The sequence below is a fragment of the Adiantum capillus-veneris genome, chromosome 2 (assembly GCF_014529385.1).
Source record: "Adiantum capillus-veneris isolate H3 chromosome 2, ASM1452938v2, whole genome shotgun sequence".
Lineage (NCBI taxonomy): Eukaryota > Viridiplantae > Streptophyta > Polypodiopsida > Polypodiales > Pteridaceae > Adiantum > Adiantum capillus-veneris.
This window is the reverse complement of record NC_140932.1, coordinates 20,933,869-20,954,131: the sequence shown is the minus strand read 5'-3', so window position 1 is coordinate 20,954,131 and position 20,263 is coordinate 20,933,869. Positions and strand designations below refer to the sequence as shown.

At 44.1% G+C, this 20,263-nt stretch overlaps 1 protein-coding gene across 2 annotated transcripts in view; it reads left to right on the top strand.

Moving 5' to 3' along the window:
• The window catches only part of LOC147462476 (uncharacterized), a 181,723-nt gene extending 174,925 nt beyond the window's left edge, over positions 1 to 6,798 (top strand). The window contains exons 8-9 of one of the 2 annotated variants that reach the window (XR_015189957.1): positions 6,175 to 6,255; positions 6,439 to 6,798. Coding sequence is in view for 1 of the 2 variants with exons in the window: in XM_086526300.1 (XP_086382426.1) it covers positions 6,439 to 6,565 (127 nt within the window). In the remaining variant the exon portion in view is untranslated. The remainder of the gene's footprint in view (positions 1 to 6,174; positions 6,256 to 6,438) is intronic. The other variant, XM_086526300.1, reaches the window with a different exon arrangement.
• The last annotated feature ends 13,465 nt before the right edge of the window (positions 6,799 to 20,263 follow it).

Sequence of the window (20,263 nt, the reverse complement as noted above, 5' to 3'; positions counted from 1 at the left end):
GTGTATGTCATCCATCTATCGGAAAGACAAATGAAACAAAACTAATACAAAACTGAACTGAATGTAGGTAGTGGAGTATCTGAGGAGGGATGGAGCTCTATCTCTAGGGGTATATGCATGTCTATATGCTCAAGGTAGTACAATCATGAGAATGCATCAAGCTATCTAGCTCCATCCTGTACTAATGGGGGGATGTAAGATGTGGTACATGGGCGGGGCTGGTGCCAAGGCTACCCGGATGAAAGCTGTCGGGTCGGCCCTCATCTGAGCTACTCGCTCCTCAGTGGCACGGCGCTCCCGGGCTCGGATCTCCTTGATCTGTCGGTGGTGGGAGCTCGCGCCCCTGTAGCCTGTGACTCGTGGTCGTCGTCTAGCTCGGCTCACCTCCGCCTGTGGGAGTGTCACTCCCCTCTGAGTGTCTGGTGAGGGAGGGGCGGCAATCCTCCGAAAGAAGTCTGTGAGCTGCAACTGTCTCCCCTCTGTCTGTGTAGCTATGTGTGGCTGTAGTAGTGTGTCCCGATGGCTCTGTATCTCTAGTAAGAAACGTCCGAGCTGTCTCTGATCTCGAGAGTCCATGATCTCTCGGAGAGTGGGCTGTCCTCTGAATAAGGCCTCATACCTGCCTCTGATCTCAGTGTATGCTCTGCATCTACATACAAAGTGCTCCTCACTCTCCACCTCCTCTGTGCAGGCTCTGTAGACTCGCTCCTCCCTAGGAACACCAGTATGTCTCCCGATCTCAATCTCTAACCTGTGTGAAGCCACTCTCAACTGACCAATCGCCACCCGTGAGCTATGTGGCATATATGTGTCCATATAGCGTGGTCTCTGTATGAACCCCCCAGACAATATGGTGAGAAACTGGTCTCTGTAATCTGACATCCTCGTCCCCAAGCCAGGTGACTCCTAGACTCTCCTAGTGTATAGCTGCCACAGATCCTGTCTCAATACCAAGTTCCTCTCACTGCGAGAGAGGTGAACATATGGTGAGTGGGGGTCGTACTGGAATGGTGGTAGGCTCTCCATGTCAAGACCGTGTCCCTCAAACCATGCTCTGACCTGTGAGTACCATGCTCTCTCATGCCCACTCTCTGATAGCTGTATAGCTGCCTCAAATGCTCTACGAGTAAGTCTGTCAGGAGGTAGCTCTCTCATCCTCTGGATGAAGCAGACTGTCTGGAATAGTGCCTCTACAACCATAGGTGGTGTGGCAAGCTCGGCTCTAATAATGTCATGTGGCACTGTCTTCTTGCTGCGGAGCAAGCGTGAGATCATACATACCTGTGGCCTCTCAAGCTGTGTCCACTGGTCAGCTGTCAATCCTGGTGCCCATACTGCCGCCGAGTACATCAGGGCCGGGGTGACTAAGGTGTCGAAAAGCCACCCCTTCGTGCGGGGCTCCTGAAAGTGTGCCTGGTGGCATCTCCGCTCTAGCATGGTCAGAGCTGCATATCCTCGGGTGAGCCTGTCAGCAGCAGCCTGCCTCATAGTGAAGGGTCCTGGTAGGCTGGTGAATGTGATGCCAAGGTAGACATAGGAGGTGACTACATCAACCTGTCCTCCTGCTGCTGTGAAGGTGGCAGCGCTCCTCACTGCACTGGATGTGTGAAAGATCATAACCTTGGTTTTGCCAAGGTTCACAGTCAACCCCCTGTGTGTGCTGAATTCGTCCAAGACCTCAAGATGGCGTTGCAAGCCCTCGGGTGACTCTGAAATCAACACAATATCATCAGCATATAACATGATGTGGACTGGAGTACCTGCCAAGTCGCTCCCCTCTCCCCCTGCTCGCAGTATGTAGTCGGAGATCTCGTCGATGTAGAGCCCAAAGAGTGTCGGGGAGAGTGGGCATCCTTGCTTAACACCAATGGTGCTAGCAATGGTCTCTGAAAAACCGCCTGGGCAACGAACTCGACCCGTCACCCTCTCGTAGAGAGCATATATGGCCCAAATCATCTCTGTTGGTACCCCAATGCTGTGAAGGCGCTGGAAGAGTCTCTCGCGTGGGACTGTGTCAAAGGCCTTGCGGAAATCCACAAAGCAGCAATAAAGCCTCTTCTTCCGCGCCTTTGCCCCATCAATGAGGCAGCGCAGAACGAAGATGTGATCAGTGGTGGAGAAAGCTCGTCTGAAACCTGCCTGGCCTGGAGCTCGTAAACCCTCGGTCTCTGCGTAGCAGCTGAGCTGTGCCTCAAGTACTGCTCCATATAGCTTGGCCATCGTGTGGCCAATCATGATAGTCCTGTAGTTCCCTGGGTCCAGGGTGTCGCCAGATTTGTGGATAGGCACTATGGTGTGCTGTGTCCACTCCTCTGGGAAGCCCTCCCCTATAGCCCGGTTGAAGACATGTGCAATCAACGGGGCTATAGTGGAGGCCGCATAAATGATGTGCTCACTTTGTAATCCAGTATGGTCAGCTGATCGTTTGTGCTGCATGCGACGTATGGCCCTCTCTACCATCTCTGCTGTAAAGAAGGAGGAGCACGTGGGGCGTGGCTCGTGTGGCTGTGGGATAGGAGGCTGCCCTGGCACCTCATAAAGTCGCTCTGCATAATCATGCCATATCTTTGGATCCTCAATAGCTGTAGTTGGACGTGGCTCGCGCAGGGTGCGCCATGCCGTCGCGCTATCCATGCTCATGAATAGGCGGTATAGCTCAAGCTCCTGTGCCTCTTCGAATGCTCGCCGCTTTTGGCGTGTCAGCGTCTTCATATGCCGTCTGGCCTCTCTCTCTGTGATCTCTCCTAAGGCTCGCCGTGCACGGAGGCGTCAGTATAGCTCTCTGCACTCATCATCATACCAGCGGTTCTGAGGCATAGTCCCGGGGGGGGGGGAGTGCGTCCTGTGTGAGTGGTGTGTGGAAAAGAGCTAATAGCTGAAGTGTGGAGAACGGAAGAGAGATGTGATGTGAGAACTGAGAGTGGTGTGGATGGGTGGAGGAGGCATAGGCCATGCTCGACCTCGGCCGAGTAAAGAGAGGCTAGCTCATGTGTGAAATGGATGGTGGTGTTCACAAAATTCCAAAGATAACGTTATCTCTAATTTGGATAATATCGAGTATTGATGAGGCTGAGTTAGCTAGCCTTGCACCTTGCTGCATGGATTTTCTGCATCACAAATAGCTCATGAGAGAGAGAGAGAGAGAGAGAGAGAGAGAGAGAGAAGTGCTCACAAAATTCCAAAGATAACGTTATCTCTAATTTGGATAATATCGAGTATTGATAAGGCTGAGTTAGCTAGCCTTGCACCTTGCTGCATGGATTTTCTGCATCACAAAACTGGTAAGGAATAGATATGCATTTTTTGTCATAGGTCAGTTTGAAGGTTTTGGCAGTTCAAGTGGGACCACTATAAAAAGTGGTTTTATGGCATTAAGATGTTGTGGAGTCACTCTGAAGCCATTCAGTAGAAATCAAAATTAGAGACACAATTTTTCGTTGGTTTTTTGTTGGCAGAATAAGCTTGCTCAGATCAGTGTCCATTTGGTTTGATGGAAGCACAGAGGACAACTGTGATATTGTATTTTGTTGGAAGAGCTTAAGGTCTATGGCAGACATAATTATTGAGAAAGGTTCCTTTCTTGAGAGAAGCTTGGTCTTATTCTCTAGTAGTGCCATTAGAAATCAGACATCAGGGCAAGGATAAATTTCTTTCAGAGTTTTCAGAGCACAGTGAAGCTGGCTATCTACATTGGTATACTGCTCATGTAGGCCATGGAGATGGTAGGCTAGTTGCAGAACCTGAAAATATATATGGGCATATGATGCATTTTGAGAATCAAGCTTAGGTACCATTGGGTCTGAATCTCCAAGCTCAGTAGTTAATTTGGTAATTTAGTACCTGACAATGTGGCTTGAAGGCAGGGCAATTAAGGAGGTACCTCTAGGCAAGTTGCTGCCTTTATATGATAGTAGGCCAGCTTGTAATGTGGAAGCTATTTTTTTTGACAATCCTCAAGCTCTTTTTTTTGGATTGATCGTAAAGATGCTGATCAAATATGTAGCCGGTCTATTGAAGACATGATACGTAATTTGGAGAAGCATCATGGGCAAGAGTAGAGATTACATACTTCCGTCCAAGTTTCGTGAGATGAGAAGATGCAAAACTCGGCCAAAGATACATTAGTCCAGCTACAAAATGCTATAAAGAAAAGGAATAAGAAAGCACTGACACCCTTCCCCCCCTCTCCCCCCTCGAGGGGCCCGCCCGCTGCGTTGCTTTCTCTTCCTTTCCTTTGGAGGAGTCGGTGGCCTCTCTTTGATTTTCGACCCACCTCCCTCGCACTCTCTGTCCTCATACACCATCATAGCAGCATACACAGATGGAAGATTCTGCTCCGCCCAGAGGGACTCGATCAAAGCCCCCTCGCTTGACACCGTAGAACCCACCATCTGACTTGCTCTTTCGCCGACAGAGCAAGCGATCTTAGAGGCAGAGGTGGAGCGCCTTCAGGCCACCTCTGTCATCTGCAAGATAATCGACAACCGACCTAGCAGAGAGGAGGTGCATGACCTCCGCCTTTTAGCGTGTCCCGAAGGTCGTTCTACTACCTCAGTTGAGCGGTGGTTGGCTCCGTCAGAGCATGGAGTACTCAGGGCTCCCGAATCAGTGCTTCATTTGCAAAAAAATGGGCCATCTTGCAAAGGCCTGCCCACGGAGGAGACCCCAACCCGCAAAATAGACCAGCCTACTAAGGCTGGCGAGGCTTAGTAGGCAGAGATGCAAGGAGCACAGGCGGGTACCACGTCTCAGAGAGGTGCCCAGGCCATAGAAACAGGGGACCCTGGGACGTGGCCCTTTTTGGCAGAGACGGAACGGGGGACGAGGGACAGGACGGGGGGACGCGACGTAGAGGGGTCCCTCACATGGGACGCAGAGGGGACGCGTCTCGGGACGCGGGTCCCCGGTGACGGACGCAGGGAGGACGCCAACAGGGGACCCTGCACCTTTTCTCTAGGACTTTCAAAGTCTTGAGCTATATGCCAATGTTGCCCACTAGACTCTACTAATCCACTTTTTACTTGTACATCATTACATCTTTCCCTTTGAGTATGATGATTGATCATCACGTCAACATGTGCGGCACATGCTCGCCGCGTTCTTACCGCATGTCATACCAAAGTGCAAAACCCATGTTTTCTTTGCAATCTTGTGCTCTTAGTGTTGTCTAGTATAGAACAAGTGTTTTTTAACGCGCGTCCCCTAGCCCGTCCCCGTCCCCTGTTTTGCCACGTCCCCGTCCCCGGGACCCGTCACATCCCCGAGACCCATCCCCATCCACATGTGACTATGGCCCAGGCTGAGGAGAGCTGGCAGCAGGTTCATGGCCGTCGTCACCAGAGACAGATAGGGATGCTGAGCCAAGCAAAAACGCAAAGAGGTGCTGCTTGTGCTGGGCTCTGGCTGCCCATGCTCCTGATGCGGTCCTTAATCTGCTGATGATCAATGGAGTCCCCAGGGGTCACTTATATAGGCAATGCCAATCTTGGTCGAGGAGTGCCAAAGAAGACCCCATGGCTCAGCTAATTGCTCTGCTAAAATGTCAGTTACTAACAAGTTTAGGAACCTACTAATAAGAGGTGCTTCCTATGTAGATACTACCTAGCCCATTACTAATACTACACTATGGGAACACTCCCCAGTGCCTACACCTGTCAGACACTAGCGGTGCCCATCTGCAATCTCTGAGGGTATGCAACCTAGACATGCACGTCGTGTGTCCAAGCTCACAAGGGTGCCAAAACACTTCCTAGGCTATCTTAAACCCTAGAAATAGGAGTTAGCTTGTCCATATGCACTTAGGTTTAATCCCTTCGCATTTCTTACATGGTACTCTTCTGGGCATAGTCTCCCACTCTATTCCTTTTCGAGTTCTTGTCGTGGGAGAGGCATCTTACTACGTATGGGACTTTATGTCGTGATTTCTCGTTGGGTTATCTTTCCAAGCCGTCGAGAGCCAGGAGACAATACCTGATTCCCTCCCATTGGAACTCAGAAGATGGCCAATGATGGTGGAGTCAAAGGTACTATCATTGAACTTTTTTACAGACCTTGAACCTATTAGTGTGCTCATCTTTTAACCAGGGTATAAAATCAGCTGATTTCAGTCAGGGTATGTAGGGTAGATATTGATAGTTTAAGTGCTGGAATAACCAGAAATACTCGGATTGGCAGCTACAGCCAACAATAATGTACGTGTTTCACACGTGTTTAGACATGGTGCTGTCTCTGCTTTGAACAACATCCAACCCCCGTGTACGTTCTTGCTTATCACGTTCTATCGTTTTTGTGTGGGTCTGATTTTATCATTATGTTGCGCATGTGTCATACATAACTTAATCTCACATTTAGAATCTTTTGTGGGGAGTTTGGTGCAAGCAATTGTGTGAGACGATTATGTTTGATCTTATATTGACACTCTTTCTATTGGAATTTCAGAGTTTGTGGAGTGATTCAATCTTCAATACTTTGTCAGGCTTTATTTGACATGTATTTAGGACCGAACTCAATATTCAAAAGGTACCGCAATATGTCATTCACTTTCCATAACAATCCTGTCACATAAGGGTGGGAATTAATGGAAGAAATAGTCATAATAGTGCTTTTGAAGTTCATTTTGAAAATGATGTCACATCGGAAAACAATTGTACAACATCACAAGCAGAGATTCCCTTTTGAGTATTAGTAGAATTCTTCTCACATCAATTTTGTGCAATATTGTTTGTTTAAGACAACTATCTGTAACTTTCTTCGTATAGTGGCAATGATCATTTCTTTGTCTATAGCCTTTAGACTCCATTACAGCATTACACCTGTGATATCATTCTCTTGGTGCTTGCTTTGAACCATAAAGGCTTGTTTGAAACGTACACACCAAGTCATCGACTTGTCTTTGCCTTTCTCAACAAAACATTTTAGTTGTTGCATGTAAATGTCAAATAAGATCATGATGTAAGAACGATTTCTAACATTTAGGCCAAGTCCATGTCCTCTTTGGTAACCAAGCAAGAGCTATCTATTGAGCAGTGAATTTAACATGCAAAAAGACCTCCTCAAATTCTGTACCTTGCTTTTGCTTGAAGCCTTTGGCAACCAATCTAGCTTTATACTTAGGCTAGCATCATTATTTGTATCTTGAACTTGTAGACCCATTTATGCATGCAAGCATTCTTCTTTCCTTTTTGTAGAGGTAATAAGTCCCAAGTTTAATTTTTTTGAGGAGAATCCTTCTCTAGTCTCATAGCATGCTTCCACTTCAGCTTTTCCTCACGTAACATAGCCTCATCAGAGCATGAGGTCACCCCACAAATTGTCAAAATAATATATACTAGCCTCGACAGAAACCATTTTGTCAAAACTCAAATTGATCTCTCAATGCAATGGGTTCTACATGAGGAATTGTTTGAGCCAATGGTGTTTCAACACTACTCGATGAATTGCTAGTACTTTTTATGTGGGTAGAGCTACTAGGAGCATGAATCTACACACTTTCTTTGTCGTGTGGTGCATCGATGGCTTGTTGTCTTTGCTCATGTATAAGTGGTGTAACATCTTGAAATGTAAGCTTCCTTGTTTCAACATCTTTGCGAGGAGTTCATTGCATTTTCTTCTCATTGAATATGACACCATTTCTACAAATTATCTTGTGAGACACCGTATCGCACAAACGGTGTCCCATCACAACATCTTTTTCATAGCCAAGAGAAATGCACTTGTACAAGTCCTTTCGAAACTCCTTTAGCACATGTACAAAGCCTTGGCAACCAAAGAATCTCAAATGATCATATGAAGGTTTTGCTTCTCTTGGAACACCATCATCTTGTGTCTTTATTAGTGATATATAAATTACATGAGGTGAAGTTTTCATAGCCTTGGCCCAAATCTGCTTGGCAACTTAGCAAGAGATACTTTACTTGTGTGATTCGTTTTCTAAGAAACTCTATTTTAGGCAGGTGTATGAGGAAAAGTAAACTCTCTCTTAAGTGACATTTGTATCACAGAAATGTTGGACTACATGGCATATATGTTCTCCACTCTTATTGATCCTCAAGCACTTAAGCTTTTTGTCTTTTGATTTTGAATAGTACTCAATGTCCTTTTTGTCTTTGGACTTATTGTGATTACCATGCGACAGACTTCTTTCATGAGACTTCCCGTGAAGTGCTTTCAATCCCTATGAACAAAGAGGGCCGCATTTTTCTTACCTTATTCAATAAACTTCTGTCAAATCTCCTATGATATTTTTACAAATACTCTCTTATGGTAAGTATCATATATCACCTTTCAAAAGAATTGTGTTGTCATCAATGACAGCCTAGTTTTGCAAAGTTTTTTAATTGTAAAGCTAGCCCAATGCATCCAATTAAAGCCAATCCCCATTAGCCATGGTAGCAGGCTAAAGCGCTCAAAGGTTTTGGTTGCTTCTTTGGAATAAGAATATGTTGAATTTTCTTTCCACTTCACAAAGAAGTTGCTACCCTAAAATGGATATGACACCCTTGTACACCTCCTTGACACTTTCTCACCGTCTTTCGTTCTATCATCGTTTACAATTGACTAGATATGTACCTTGCAACTCTTGGTCTGTTTTGGCCAATGTTTGGTGCATTTAACAGTCTATTATGCATAAATCCTTCTTGTTTCATTATTCTGTGCATGTATATCGTCTCCAATACATTTATTCATTCTCATACTTTGTATAGCCTCCAAGTCCTATAGAGAATGTTCCATCTCACCAAACTTGACATAGTTAAGGAAAGTGCGACATAGTTAAGGAAAGTGCACTTTCTAAACTTTGGTTCAAGTTTACATTTCCCTTGAAACATGGCAAATCACTTCACAACCAAAGATTAATATGTTTGTATTTTTTCCATTTTAAAACAACAATTGATGATTTCATGATTACATAACCATTGTTGCTAAAACCTCCTTTAAAAATCCATTTAGGAAGTTGTGGATTGGATACTATAAAATTTCTTCTAATTAGCTTTACTCATCCTCAGAGCTAGATCATTTTGTGGAGGATTATATGAGCGTTCAATTATCTCTTTATATCTTTTCCTTTTTTGTCAAAAGGCCTAAACAAAATACTCTCTAAAGGTGAATGAGTTTATTTTCATAAACATAACAGTCACAAACATCCAAATTTAGAGAGGTTGAAGACAAGGCTATAAGGAAAGCTAGAGAAGACTTTCAATCCATTTTAGCTCATATGGTTGAACAATGCTACAAAGAAAAACATAGCTGCTTGGTTACTAGAATAGAATGATTGGGGACATATAACATTTGAACAATGCTCTAAAAGTTAACCATATGATATGACAAACAAACCTTCCGTAATCTTTCATTCACAATCATTAAACATCAAATTATACCCATGATCCAAATTTATCAAGTACTAATCAAGGGTTTTTCAAGTGTTGGCACACCAAACATTCGTAAACACAAAAGAGGAACCAGCTAAAAATTTGAGATGCATGTTTCTCACTCGCTTGTCATTGCCAAGTCGTACCGATTTCTTCAAGGTTTCATAAAATTTCTTGATGCCTCACAAAACAAAAGAGGAGCTATTTGCAAATTTAAGATGCAAAATGCCCACTCCAAGAATATTATATTGACTATATTTTCAAGTTGTATACATCTCTTTGAGTTGCATCGTATGTTGTATATAAATTCGTATGAGGGATGACAATGGAAAGGTGCTCCAAAATTGGTGATCTAATTTTTTACACAAGCCTCGAGCCTTATCGAATAAGTTCATCATCAAATACACATGCATATTATATGTCATTGTGATTACTATAATTGATACTAGTGTTAGCCTTGTCTAGTAGGTTTGTCTACTTAATTAATATTGTTATTCTTTATTGTTGGGTTTCAAGCCCATAGCCCATGGGAACATGGCCTATAGCATGTAGGCAGACTCAGTTATGGAGTGGAGTTTGCATGATTAGTTCTTCTTTATATATATGTAAAGCTTTTTTTAACAAATGAATACAAGCGTTCTTTTTGTGTCACTCTGCTATGCTCTCTCTCTCTCTCTCTCTCTCTCTCTCTCTCTCTCTCTCTCTCTCTCTCTCTCTCGCTCTCGTTTCTTCTTTGTTATGCACACCATCTCCCACGTCGCCATCCTCCATAGGTGCTACACCCTTTCAAGTGTTATCAGAGCCTTAGTAGGCGACAGGTTTGCAAAGTCAGCATATCAAAATTCCACCTTTTGTGGTGGTGCTTCAGAGAGCCAAAGCGTAGTCTCATGGAGTGGAGATCCCATGTGGGTAGAGCCTAAGCAGGTAGAAGCAACCAATCTACAGGGGGGATGGGAATCGAGCGAGCTTTGGAGGGAGCTTTTACTAAGCCTTTCACTACATGGGTGTTTCCAGGAAAACATTTTTCACGCATCAGTTAGAGAGAGCATTTTGGAGGGAGCTCTTCTCCAAAATAACCTTGAAACTAACATGTACATTTTTAAAAAACTATTCTTTGGACGTAGCAGAAGAACGACAAGACACAAGGCACCATCATATACTGAATTTCTCCAAAAAAAAAAGAATTACAATATCAAATGACCCGTTACAGTTCGTGCGACACAATCACATTACAAGGCTAAGAGTTTTCATTAATACAATTCACTTGCACACCTTTTTTATGTCGTACGATGACAATTGAATACATGTAGTAGATCCTCATTGCTCCGATGGATAAACATATTGTGGTTTATATCCAAGCCAAAGTAGCGAAGGAAGATGAAGTAAATATGCTTGCATGCCATGTATGGTTTGCCTTGTGCTAATCATTCTGCAAAGTCTTTACATGTACACATTGGGATACTTGCAATATAAACTTCATACCTCTCACCCCGAACTTGTGATGAAGATGTTTCCACCATGAATTTCTCATGCACGCTTGTCTTCACAATAGTATGTTGCACAATCCGAGTTTCCATGGTTCCTGCCGATTCAATTCTCTTGGAGGCTTGAATTGACACTCCTAGCCGATAACACACATTGTTGGTTTTCTTAACTGCAACCTTCTTTACCATGAAGCCTCCTATTTTCAATTCATGCACTTTGAAGAAGTCATGTTTGCCTTTTCCACTGGCCATATACTGGGGACTCTAGCAAGGCATTGAGTGATTGTGTTACGGATCTACCAAGTGTGATCCACACTATCATTGCAAGACCACATGAATTGTGCCTTTGAGCCGCTACCATGAGCATTATCAGCCCCTCCTTCCCAGGTTTGAATACCCCAAAAGGATGGTGCAACAGCACCTGCACCCGTGTTCTTTATAATTTTTTTGCATCTACCAACTCTAGATCCTAACCACCCTTGATATTGAACCCTACTTCCCTTTGGTATACGTAAAATTGCCCACATTGTCTTATGAATGTATGTTATCTCCTCAAATCCTAGCCCACCCTCATGTTCCTTGCCTACCTGATCTCCCTCTCTAGTGGTTGCTTGAGACCTCTACGCTTTCATGAGATGTTTTGTGTGAGATACTCAGGTCGGTGTGAAGCATTCTCCTCCTTACACCTTACTTTCCTAGCCTCTTTTCACTTTTTGGCCACTGTAATATTATCCCCCTCCACTGTTGGTTGTTGATAGAGTGGTGTACCTCCAAGCTGGAAAATTCGTATGGGCATATTACATTCAATGAAACAAGCAAGAGTGCTCTCTTTCTTCCATTACATTATCAGGACCTCCATTGAATACAACTCGAATAGATTTCCAATTTTCTCTTGCCTCATCTACCATAATCCTCTAAAATCAGTTGGAAGGTGTCCGTTGTCCAACGACACCGCATTCATCATTTCCTAGAACATGATTTGTGTATGTAGGTCTTCTTTTTTCATCTCACATATGGCAATTGTTTGCATCTCTTGAATCCTGGAAAGATAAAACATTAATCAGTGCCACAAAGGATCGAAGAGGGAGTTAGATGATGTCTTCACAGGGCTTACGCAGGATCGTAGATATGTGATGCCATTGTTGTCTACCCAGCTTCTTTGTAAGTCCCCATTCTCGTCTTGTCGCACTATATTTACTAGCTCGACTCCGGATCCGGGTCCACTGATCGACATTTTGAATACGTGACACTTTTATTAGCGTCAGTGGATACAAAACAGCACGTCGTGAAAAAACTTATACCCGCAACTGTTCTTCAACCTAAGCAAATGGGACTCTATGCCAACTCCAATTTGTGCAGTAGTTGCTTCTCTCATAAAGTGTTCAAACTTGAGATGAATAGCAGAAACAAGGATGTCATCCAAAAGATTTTGTAGCACAATCAGAGTTAAGAAGCTGAGATAAGACCTCTGCATATGGATAAATGGCCGCATTTCCTCCGGTATAGAAAGAAGCTCATTACTATTCATTTGTTTTCCATTTTCTCAAACAAATACTCCCATTACCATCTTCTTTGCAAGATTCAATTGCAAATGCCTAGGTCCAATTGTCGGCGATTCAGACACAACCCGAGACACAAGTTCTCTTGTGTGCTATATTGCCAATCGCAAAACTTCCTTTGTGACAGGGTGGTTATGGCTTTTGATGTGGATGAAGAACCGGGTCCGATTGGGCTGAAGAGAATGACAAGTGTGCAAAGGGACAAGCGGGTTTTCGTCGATGCCATAGCACCATTGATCATCTTGTCACTCTTCGTGTTCTCATGGAGGAAAGTAGGTTGAAAGGCAAGCGATTGTATTGTTTTTTTGTGGACTTTAAGAAATCCTTTGATATGATTCCACGTAACAATTTGTGGAGAAGGATGGAAGAACTCTAAGTGCCAAGTGAGTTTATGCTTGCGGTTTCTCGAATCTATAAGAAGGTGATTTTGTCAATTATCCATAGGAAGAGAAATTTCAAAAATTGTTGTAAGCACTATTGGGGTTAAACAAGGATGTCCATTGTCACCAACTCTCTTTGTTCTATGCATCGATCAATTGGAACAAATGGTACTTGACTTTATGCAAGAAGAATGCATTGAAGAGGTCACTATTTGCAATGTTGTAATCATGCTTTTGTTGTATGTGGATGATGTAGTGCTTCTAGCACACACTTTAGAAGATGCACAAAAGCTTATGGCTGTCCTTGAGAACTTTTGCTTGCATAGTGGGCTGATTGTGAATGAATCCAAAACAAAGGTGAAAACCAACCATAAGGAGAAGCCATGCATTGTGTACAACAATGAGACGACGTTGTTGAGAGCTTTAAGTACCTTGGCCTTGAGGTTCCGTCCAATCATCATCACAAGTGGCATGAATGTGCTATGTGTCGTTTGGAAGCGGGAAAGAGAGCATATTATGCATTTGAGAACATGTGTAATGCGGAAAATATCAAGTGTTGGGTTCTCAAGAAGTATCTTTTTGATGCATTGGTGACACCGGTTCTTTTTTATGGAGTTGAAGTGTGGGGCAAAGTCAACTTGGAAAGAGTTTGAGAATGTCCAAAAGCGTTTTCTTACAAACTTTCTCCAAGTTAAGACACAAACACCATATATGCTCCTTTTTTTTGAGTCGGGATCTCTTCCAATTAAGGTTATGGGCATGGAAAGGGTTGTGGAGTACATAATAAAGATGCGTCAAAACCCCTCACATCGACTTCCTACAATTGCATGGGAAACAAGCAAAAAAGTTCAAAAGACGCATAAAAGCAAGATCTTGAGTATGGGATGGATGCAAGACATAAAGAAGTGGTTTGGGAGATGGGATGCAGTACACTTGCTAGATGATGCTTCAATTGACTCCCAAGTGAATGAAGCTTTTCTACAACGCCAATGTATTACGGCTTAGGAGAAATCCGGTGGGTCACGCTTCATACATTACACCACCCATATTACCCCCAACTACAAGGCCATGTTCTTCGCTGAAAGAGGAAACCATACTCACACTTACATGCTTGAGCCTATCCCCTTGTTGGCGATACGCACTATCGCAGCCATTCAGCTCAGCTCCAATTTTCTTCAATGCGAGAGAGGGCGTTGGGACAATGGAGAAGAGTCAAATCAATTGTGCACATTATGCTCACTGCAAGTTCGAGAGTCTTAGTACCACACACTACTAGAGTGCTCAGCTTTTGGTCACATCCGAACTTGTTTCTCTCACATTTTCAGCCATAACTTAGACCTGCACAGTTTCCTATGCCAGCCACAGTGTGGGCTCTCCATTGCGACTCTCATCACCACAATTTTGGAGCATCGAGAGTCACTCATTATCCATACACATATTACATCACATGTAAATTTGGTCCCATATGTCATATTTGACCTCCGAGGACGATAATAAAATCTATCTATCTCTCTCTCTCTCTCTAACACTCTCTCTCTCTCTCTCTCTCTCTCTCTCTCTCTCTCTCTCCCACTCCTCCTCTCTATCTCTCTCCCTCCTTCTTCTTCCAACCTTCTCTCTCCCCCTCTCTCCTAGTCTTTCTACCTCTAACTCTATCCCCCTACCCACTACCTATCGCTATCTCCCCCCCTCTCTCTCTCCCCTCTCCCCCTGCTCTCACTAGCTATCTCTCTCTAACCTCATGCTATTCTCTCTCTCTCTCTCTCTCTCTCTCTCTCTCTCTATATATATATATATATATATATATATATATATATATATATATATATATATATATATATATATATATATATATATATATATATATATATATGTATGTATGTATGTATGTATGTATATATATATTCCTCTCTCTATCCCTCCCCTTATCTCTCCTTTTCTCCATCTATTCTATCACTATTTCTATTTTTAATTTATATATATATATATATATATATATATATATTCCTCTCTCTATCCCTCTCCTTATCTCTCCTTCTCTCCATCTATTCTATCACTATTATTTATTTTTATTTTATTTTATTTTAGAGAGAGAGAGAGAGAGAGAGAGCAGGGGAGAGTAATGGATAGAAGGAGAGAAGGGGGAACGAGATGGAGCAGGAGAGTGGGAGGCACAGATATATAATATTATTAAAACAAGACTATGAAAAAAAACTTATTGAAAACAGTTTTATTAAACTTCTTTTTGTTGAGCGCTAAACTTCTCTCTCTCTCTCTCTCTCTCTCTCTCTCTCTCTCTCTCTCTCTCTCTCTCTCTCTCTCTCTCTCTCTGAGGCTCTCTTTCCTACCCTTCCCCCTCTGTATGCTTTTTTTCTCTAACGCTCTATCTCTCCCTATCTGAGAGAGAGGCGGAGAAATAGGGAGAGATCGAGCCTCAAAAAAAGAAAATGAGAGAGGGATGGAGGTAAATTGTTCTAAAAGCATGACTTTTTTATATGATTTAAAGCTATTTAAAAAAATCAAAACATGACTTTCTTTTAGTAGAAGCACTATATTAGAATCTCAATATTGTGTTTTCTATTGCATGGTCAATTAGTGACTGCTCTATCTGAGGTGAGTCTTCTATCTCTCTCTCTCTCTCTCTCTCTCTCTCTCTCTCTCTCTCTCTCTCTCTCTTTGTGTGTGCGTGTGTGTGGAAGTTGGACATAGTGCCCACTTCCACACACACACACACACGCACACACACAGAGGGAAGGAGAGAGAGACAGAGAGGATACAACAGATATATAGATTGATCTCTTGAGTTTTTTTGCTAATAGTAAGATCCGCCTTTTCACGCTATCCCTCCTACCCCTTTCTCTCTCTTGCTTTGTCTCCCCCCCCCCCCCCTCTCTCTCTCTCTCTCTCTCTCTCTCTCTCTCTCTCTCTCTCTCTCTCTCTCTCTCTCTCTCTCTCTCTCTCTCTCTTCCCTCTCTCTCTCTCTCAGCCCCCCTTGGGCGAAGGGCTGCCCTGGGGGAGGCGTTAAGCTTGAGCCTAGTCCCCCCTCAATAGCCCCAGCTCTGTGGCGAAGCCCTGCCCCAGCCCCGCACAGTCAAGTGGTTCCAGCCCCTGCAACGGCGGCCTCAGCCCCTGCGACAGCCTCAGCATTGGCCTCGGCCCCAGCCTCGCGGCGCCCGCCAGTAGATCTCCTGCCCTGCGAAGTACAACAGCCTACGACGCCCGCCAGGAGACCCCCTGTCCTGCAGGTTACGACACAGTAAAAGAACAAGAGGTTTTTCAAAGGTTTGTTGAAGCTTTTAGCATTCATAAAAGCTGGCGAAGTACAGCAGGTTGTGGTGCCCTTTAGAAGATACTCGGCTGGGGACAGGAGTTCAAAACTTCTTCAAAGGGTGAAGCCTCGAGCTTTCTCAAAGGCTTTTCCCTCCAGAATTTGCGAGTCAGTGGTCGGTTCCCTTCGATCTCCTCAAGCACAGGGATGGCTACTCCAAAGACCCCCGCCAAAGCAAGACCAAGCTTTGCAACAGTGCTGGCAGCCCCTAGCAAACTTGATCGCATCACGCAGTTGCAAGAAACTCTTGATCGAGTCTTGGAGGAAAACTTTGAACTCAAATCTCGCCTGAGAAAATTAGAAGAACGATTCAACTCTATGGCTGACCTCACCACCGACAAGGTAAAGGAGGTAGAGGCAAAGGTTAACCAAGTTCACTCAACAACCATCGCCCAAGTAAGGACGTGTGTAACAAAGGAAATCTCCAAACAAAAATCTCAAGAAGATAATGCCCTCAAGGTACGCATCGGTGGGCTCCCCTTGCGGTGGTGCACTGTTGAGGACACCCTTGAAGAGGCAATCATAAAACTCAACAATATTATTGAGCCAGTCAACATCAAGTCAGAGAATGTCGCTTGGATCAATGACACACATCGTCATGTACGTCCCGAGCATTGTGTCCTTACCTTCAAGAACAAAGAGGAGTGGGTAAAGTTTCTACGTCAATCCCGCCTTCTCAAAGAAACCAAGCTTTGGATTGCAGAAGAACTGACCATGAATCAACTCAAGAGTAAAGCGAGCGAGCTTAAGAAGGTGCATGAAGCGCGTAAGCAAGGCAAATGGGCAGTCTATCGAGGAGGCAAAGCGATCATCCAAGAATTCTGAAATCCCAAACCAACTCTCTCCACAGCCGACCCTTAGGTTTTTGTTTGTTTTCTCCTTTTTTCCTACCCTACCCTCTTGATGGACCCTCAGTCCTTAACTGATATGTATCAACCCACACTGAGAATGAATCGTTGTAATGTCTGTGTTTTTGGTCCCATAGGTCATATATGACCTTCGTGGACGTTAATCCAATCTCTCTCTCTCTCTCTCTCTCTCTCTCTCTCTCTCTCTCTCTCTTGAGGGGAGAGAGAGAGAGAGAGAGAGAGAGAGAGAAGGGGGGGGGGGGGGGGGGGGAGAGACAAAGCAAGAGAGAGAAAGTGGTAGGAGGGTGGGAGGAATAGAAATATTGAGAGGGGGAGAGCATATATAAACGCTTTGAGAGGAGACTTTCTAACTTGTTAAGAATTACAAGTTTTGGGTCAAATGAGAGGTAATATTTCTATGCAGGTGTAAACATTTTTCTATTTGGTTTTTAGCCAAAATTTTGAAAGTGAGTAGGCACCTCAATTTTCTCCTTCATGAAGTACACGCATATCTTCCTTGTACGATCATCAATGAAGGTAGCATAAAACTTACTAGAAGGAGTATTTGCAATACATCACACATTAGAATGCACAATCTCGAATATGGTTTTACTTGCATGCTTGTTATGAGCTTTCCAAATTGGCAAGTCTCATAAACCTTATGAATTTTAGTCATCTTAAACATTAAACACAGGAAATCTATCATAAGCTCTCAAATTTGCATAGTTTTCAATCTTTGTCCATTGGCATGTCCAATACGCTTATGATAAACACCTACATATGCAACAACTCTTGATCCTTGTGTAATATGGCAACTTTCATAGTTGGTGCATCTATATCATGAGCATGCATTCTTCATTTCTTTTTGCATGGTGCAATGAGCCTTCCATTCTCGTTGTTTTCCTCCATATAGAATCCATTAGTACAATTGAATTGTTTCTTCATAGAGAACAAATACAATATTTTTCTCACGCTCACTCCCTCTCCCTCTCTCTCTCTCTCTCTCTCTCTCTCTCTCTCACACACACACACACACACACAGTGGGCACTATAAGTGTGCGCGCTAGCACCTACGTATAGTTAGCGCAATATGCGCTAACTATACGTAGGTGCTAGCGCGCACACTTATAGTGCCCACTGAGAGAGAGAGAGAGAGAGAGAGAGAGAGAGAGAGAGAGAGAGAGAGCTAACTATACGTAGGTGCTAGTGCGCACACTTATAGTGCCCACAGAGAGAGAGAGAGAGAGAGAGAGAGAGAGAGAGAGAGGGGGGGGGGGGGGGGGGGGGGGTTAGGATGTGAGAAATCGGTAGGAGGGTGGGAGAGAATGAGAGGGGGAGAGCCTATATAAAGGATTTGAGAGGATGCTTTTTTACTTGTTAAAAATTACAAGTTTAAGGTCAAACGACATGAATTTTTATTTTAGCGTTTCTTTGTAGAGATCAAATACAATGTCTTCTCTTATGCTCTGTCAAGGTATTGGACATAGCCACTCACAAAATTCACATAAAGGGTAGCCTTTGCTCGATCTATCCTATCTCAATCCCTTGTCTTCTTAGGTAGCACTCTCCTAAGTACAATGCTCCAAGCTACACGAGCACTAGACGATAGGTTGTTGCATCTTTCAAGTCTCACCCACTATTGTGTGTTTGGAGTTCCAACAACACCTTCTCAACACCAATTGGCATTCCTCTTTTAAAACAAGCTTGCATTCTATCTCCCTTGCCTTGCTCTATCTATCTATTGTGCCTCTATGTTTCCCTATTGCTATCCCACGCCGGTAGCCCTGTCCATATCTTGCTCCTTCTCACATGATTCCCTTTCCATCTCATTTTAGTGGCCTCTTCTCCTACTTTGCATAATGACTTTATCATGCCTACGTGGAGAGAGGCACCCACAACAAGCAAAGAGTAGCTGCACCCAGTGTCAATTGAGATTCTCGTGAGCTTTGAGTATGGCTTTCAAATGCAACCTTGTAAAGTGATAGCTTGGCTACTCATGAGAGAGAGAGAGAGAGAGAGAGAGAGAGAGAGAGAGGCTCATGTCTTTCAAGTTTTCTAGGCACATGACTTAGGTAGGGGCTAGAATCAACATCATTTTTGGGATATTTTAAATCTCTGAAGTAGTGCACTCCTCAAAATATTCAAAATAGCCACCTTAAAGCATCATTGCATTATATCCAAAGCTTTGAAAAAAAACAACCGAATGCTAAGGCCCTTGCCACTAGCAAGCCAAAAGCTCTTTGAAAATTACATCAAACATCCAAAATTGAAGTGGAGGCAAATAGAATTTGTGAAGGAATTAGAGTGGATAGCACAAGAGAGAGGACGTAGCCCTACCAACAGTCGATGTTCACATAGCACAAAGAGGGAGGCAACAAGGATACATCATTCATGTGGTTAAACCAGGTTGCGGATAATTTGGATGTTGCCTTTTTTTAATGTGACAAGAATATCTGGATCCAATGTTTCACATGCTGCTACAAAAAGAATATCGTTAGATACATGAACAATTAAAATGGCATTTTCAAAATTCAATAGTGATCTTTCTTTGATTCTGCTAACAAAGGAAGCATAAAGACAGCGAGAGTGAGAGAGAGAGAGAGATCTCTTCGTCTCTGTTGGCATAGAATTGCGGAGGGAAAGGGCAGGGGCATTCTCTGCTATGTTCGGACGCGTAGCGGGTTGGATGGCGCAGTGGGTAGGCAGACGAAGTAGGGACCCATCTCTCTCTCTCTCTCTCGCACGCGCGGTGCGTGCAATGAGCCCCTTGTCTCGCTAGTGGCTCTCTGCAGTGCAGCAGCAGTAGCAGCAAGGAAACTTTCGGATGCGCCAAAGAGGGCATGATGCAGGTGATGCAGTGGTGATCAAGCCATGCAGGCTGCTGCGAGGGGGGGGCGGGGGGGGGTAGAGTCCAGGGTGTGCGAACAGGGTAGAGTCCAGGGTGTGGGGGTCGCTTGCTGCTGTGCATGAGCCCTTGCAGGTGAAGAAAATGATGGCGAAGATGAAGCTAGGTATGGAGGACAGCGGGCATGGAAAGCTTGCTCCGTATGGGCCCCAAGCTAAACGATGCCGCAGGTGGATAGCCTTTTGCAGACGGTCTTCAAGCAGGGTGGAGACGTGTTGCGGTGCGACGAGGGGGGAGATGGAGACAGGTGCATGGGGGTGTTGCTGAGAGCTAAGTTAGTTGCCAGGGCTAGTTCCTTCAAGCGTGCAAGCAAATGCTGGCAAGCGCGATTGGGTGTAAAAGATGAGCCAATGCAACAAGGCCGTCACTAACTCGCCGACGGCGGCACTGCCTG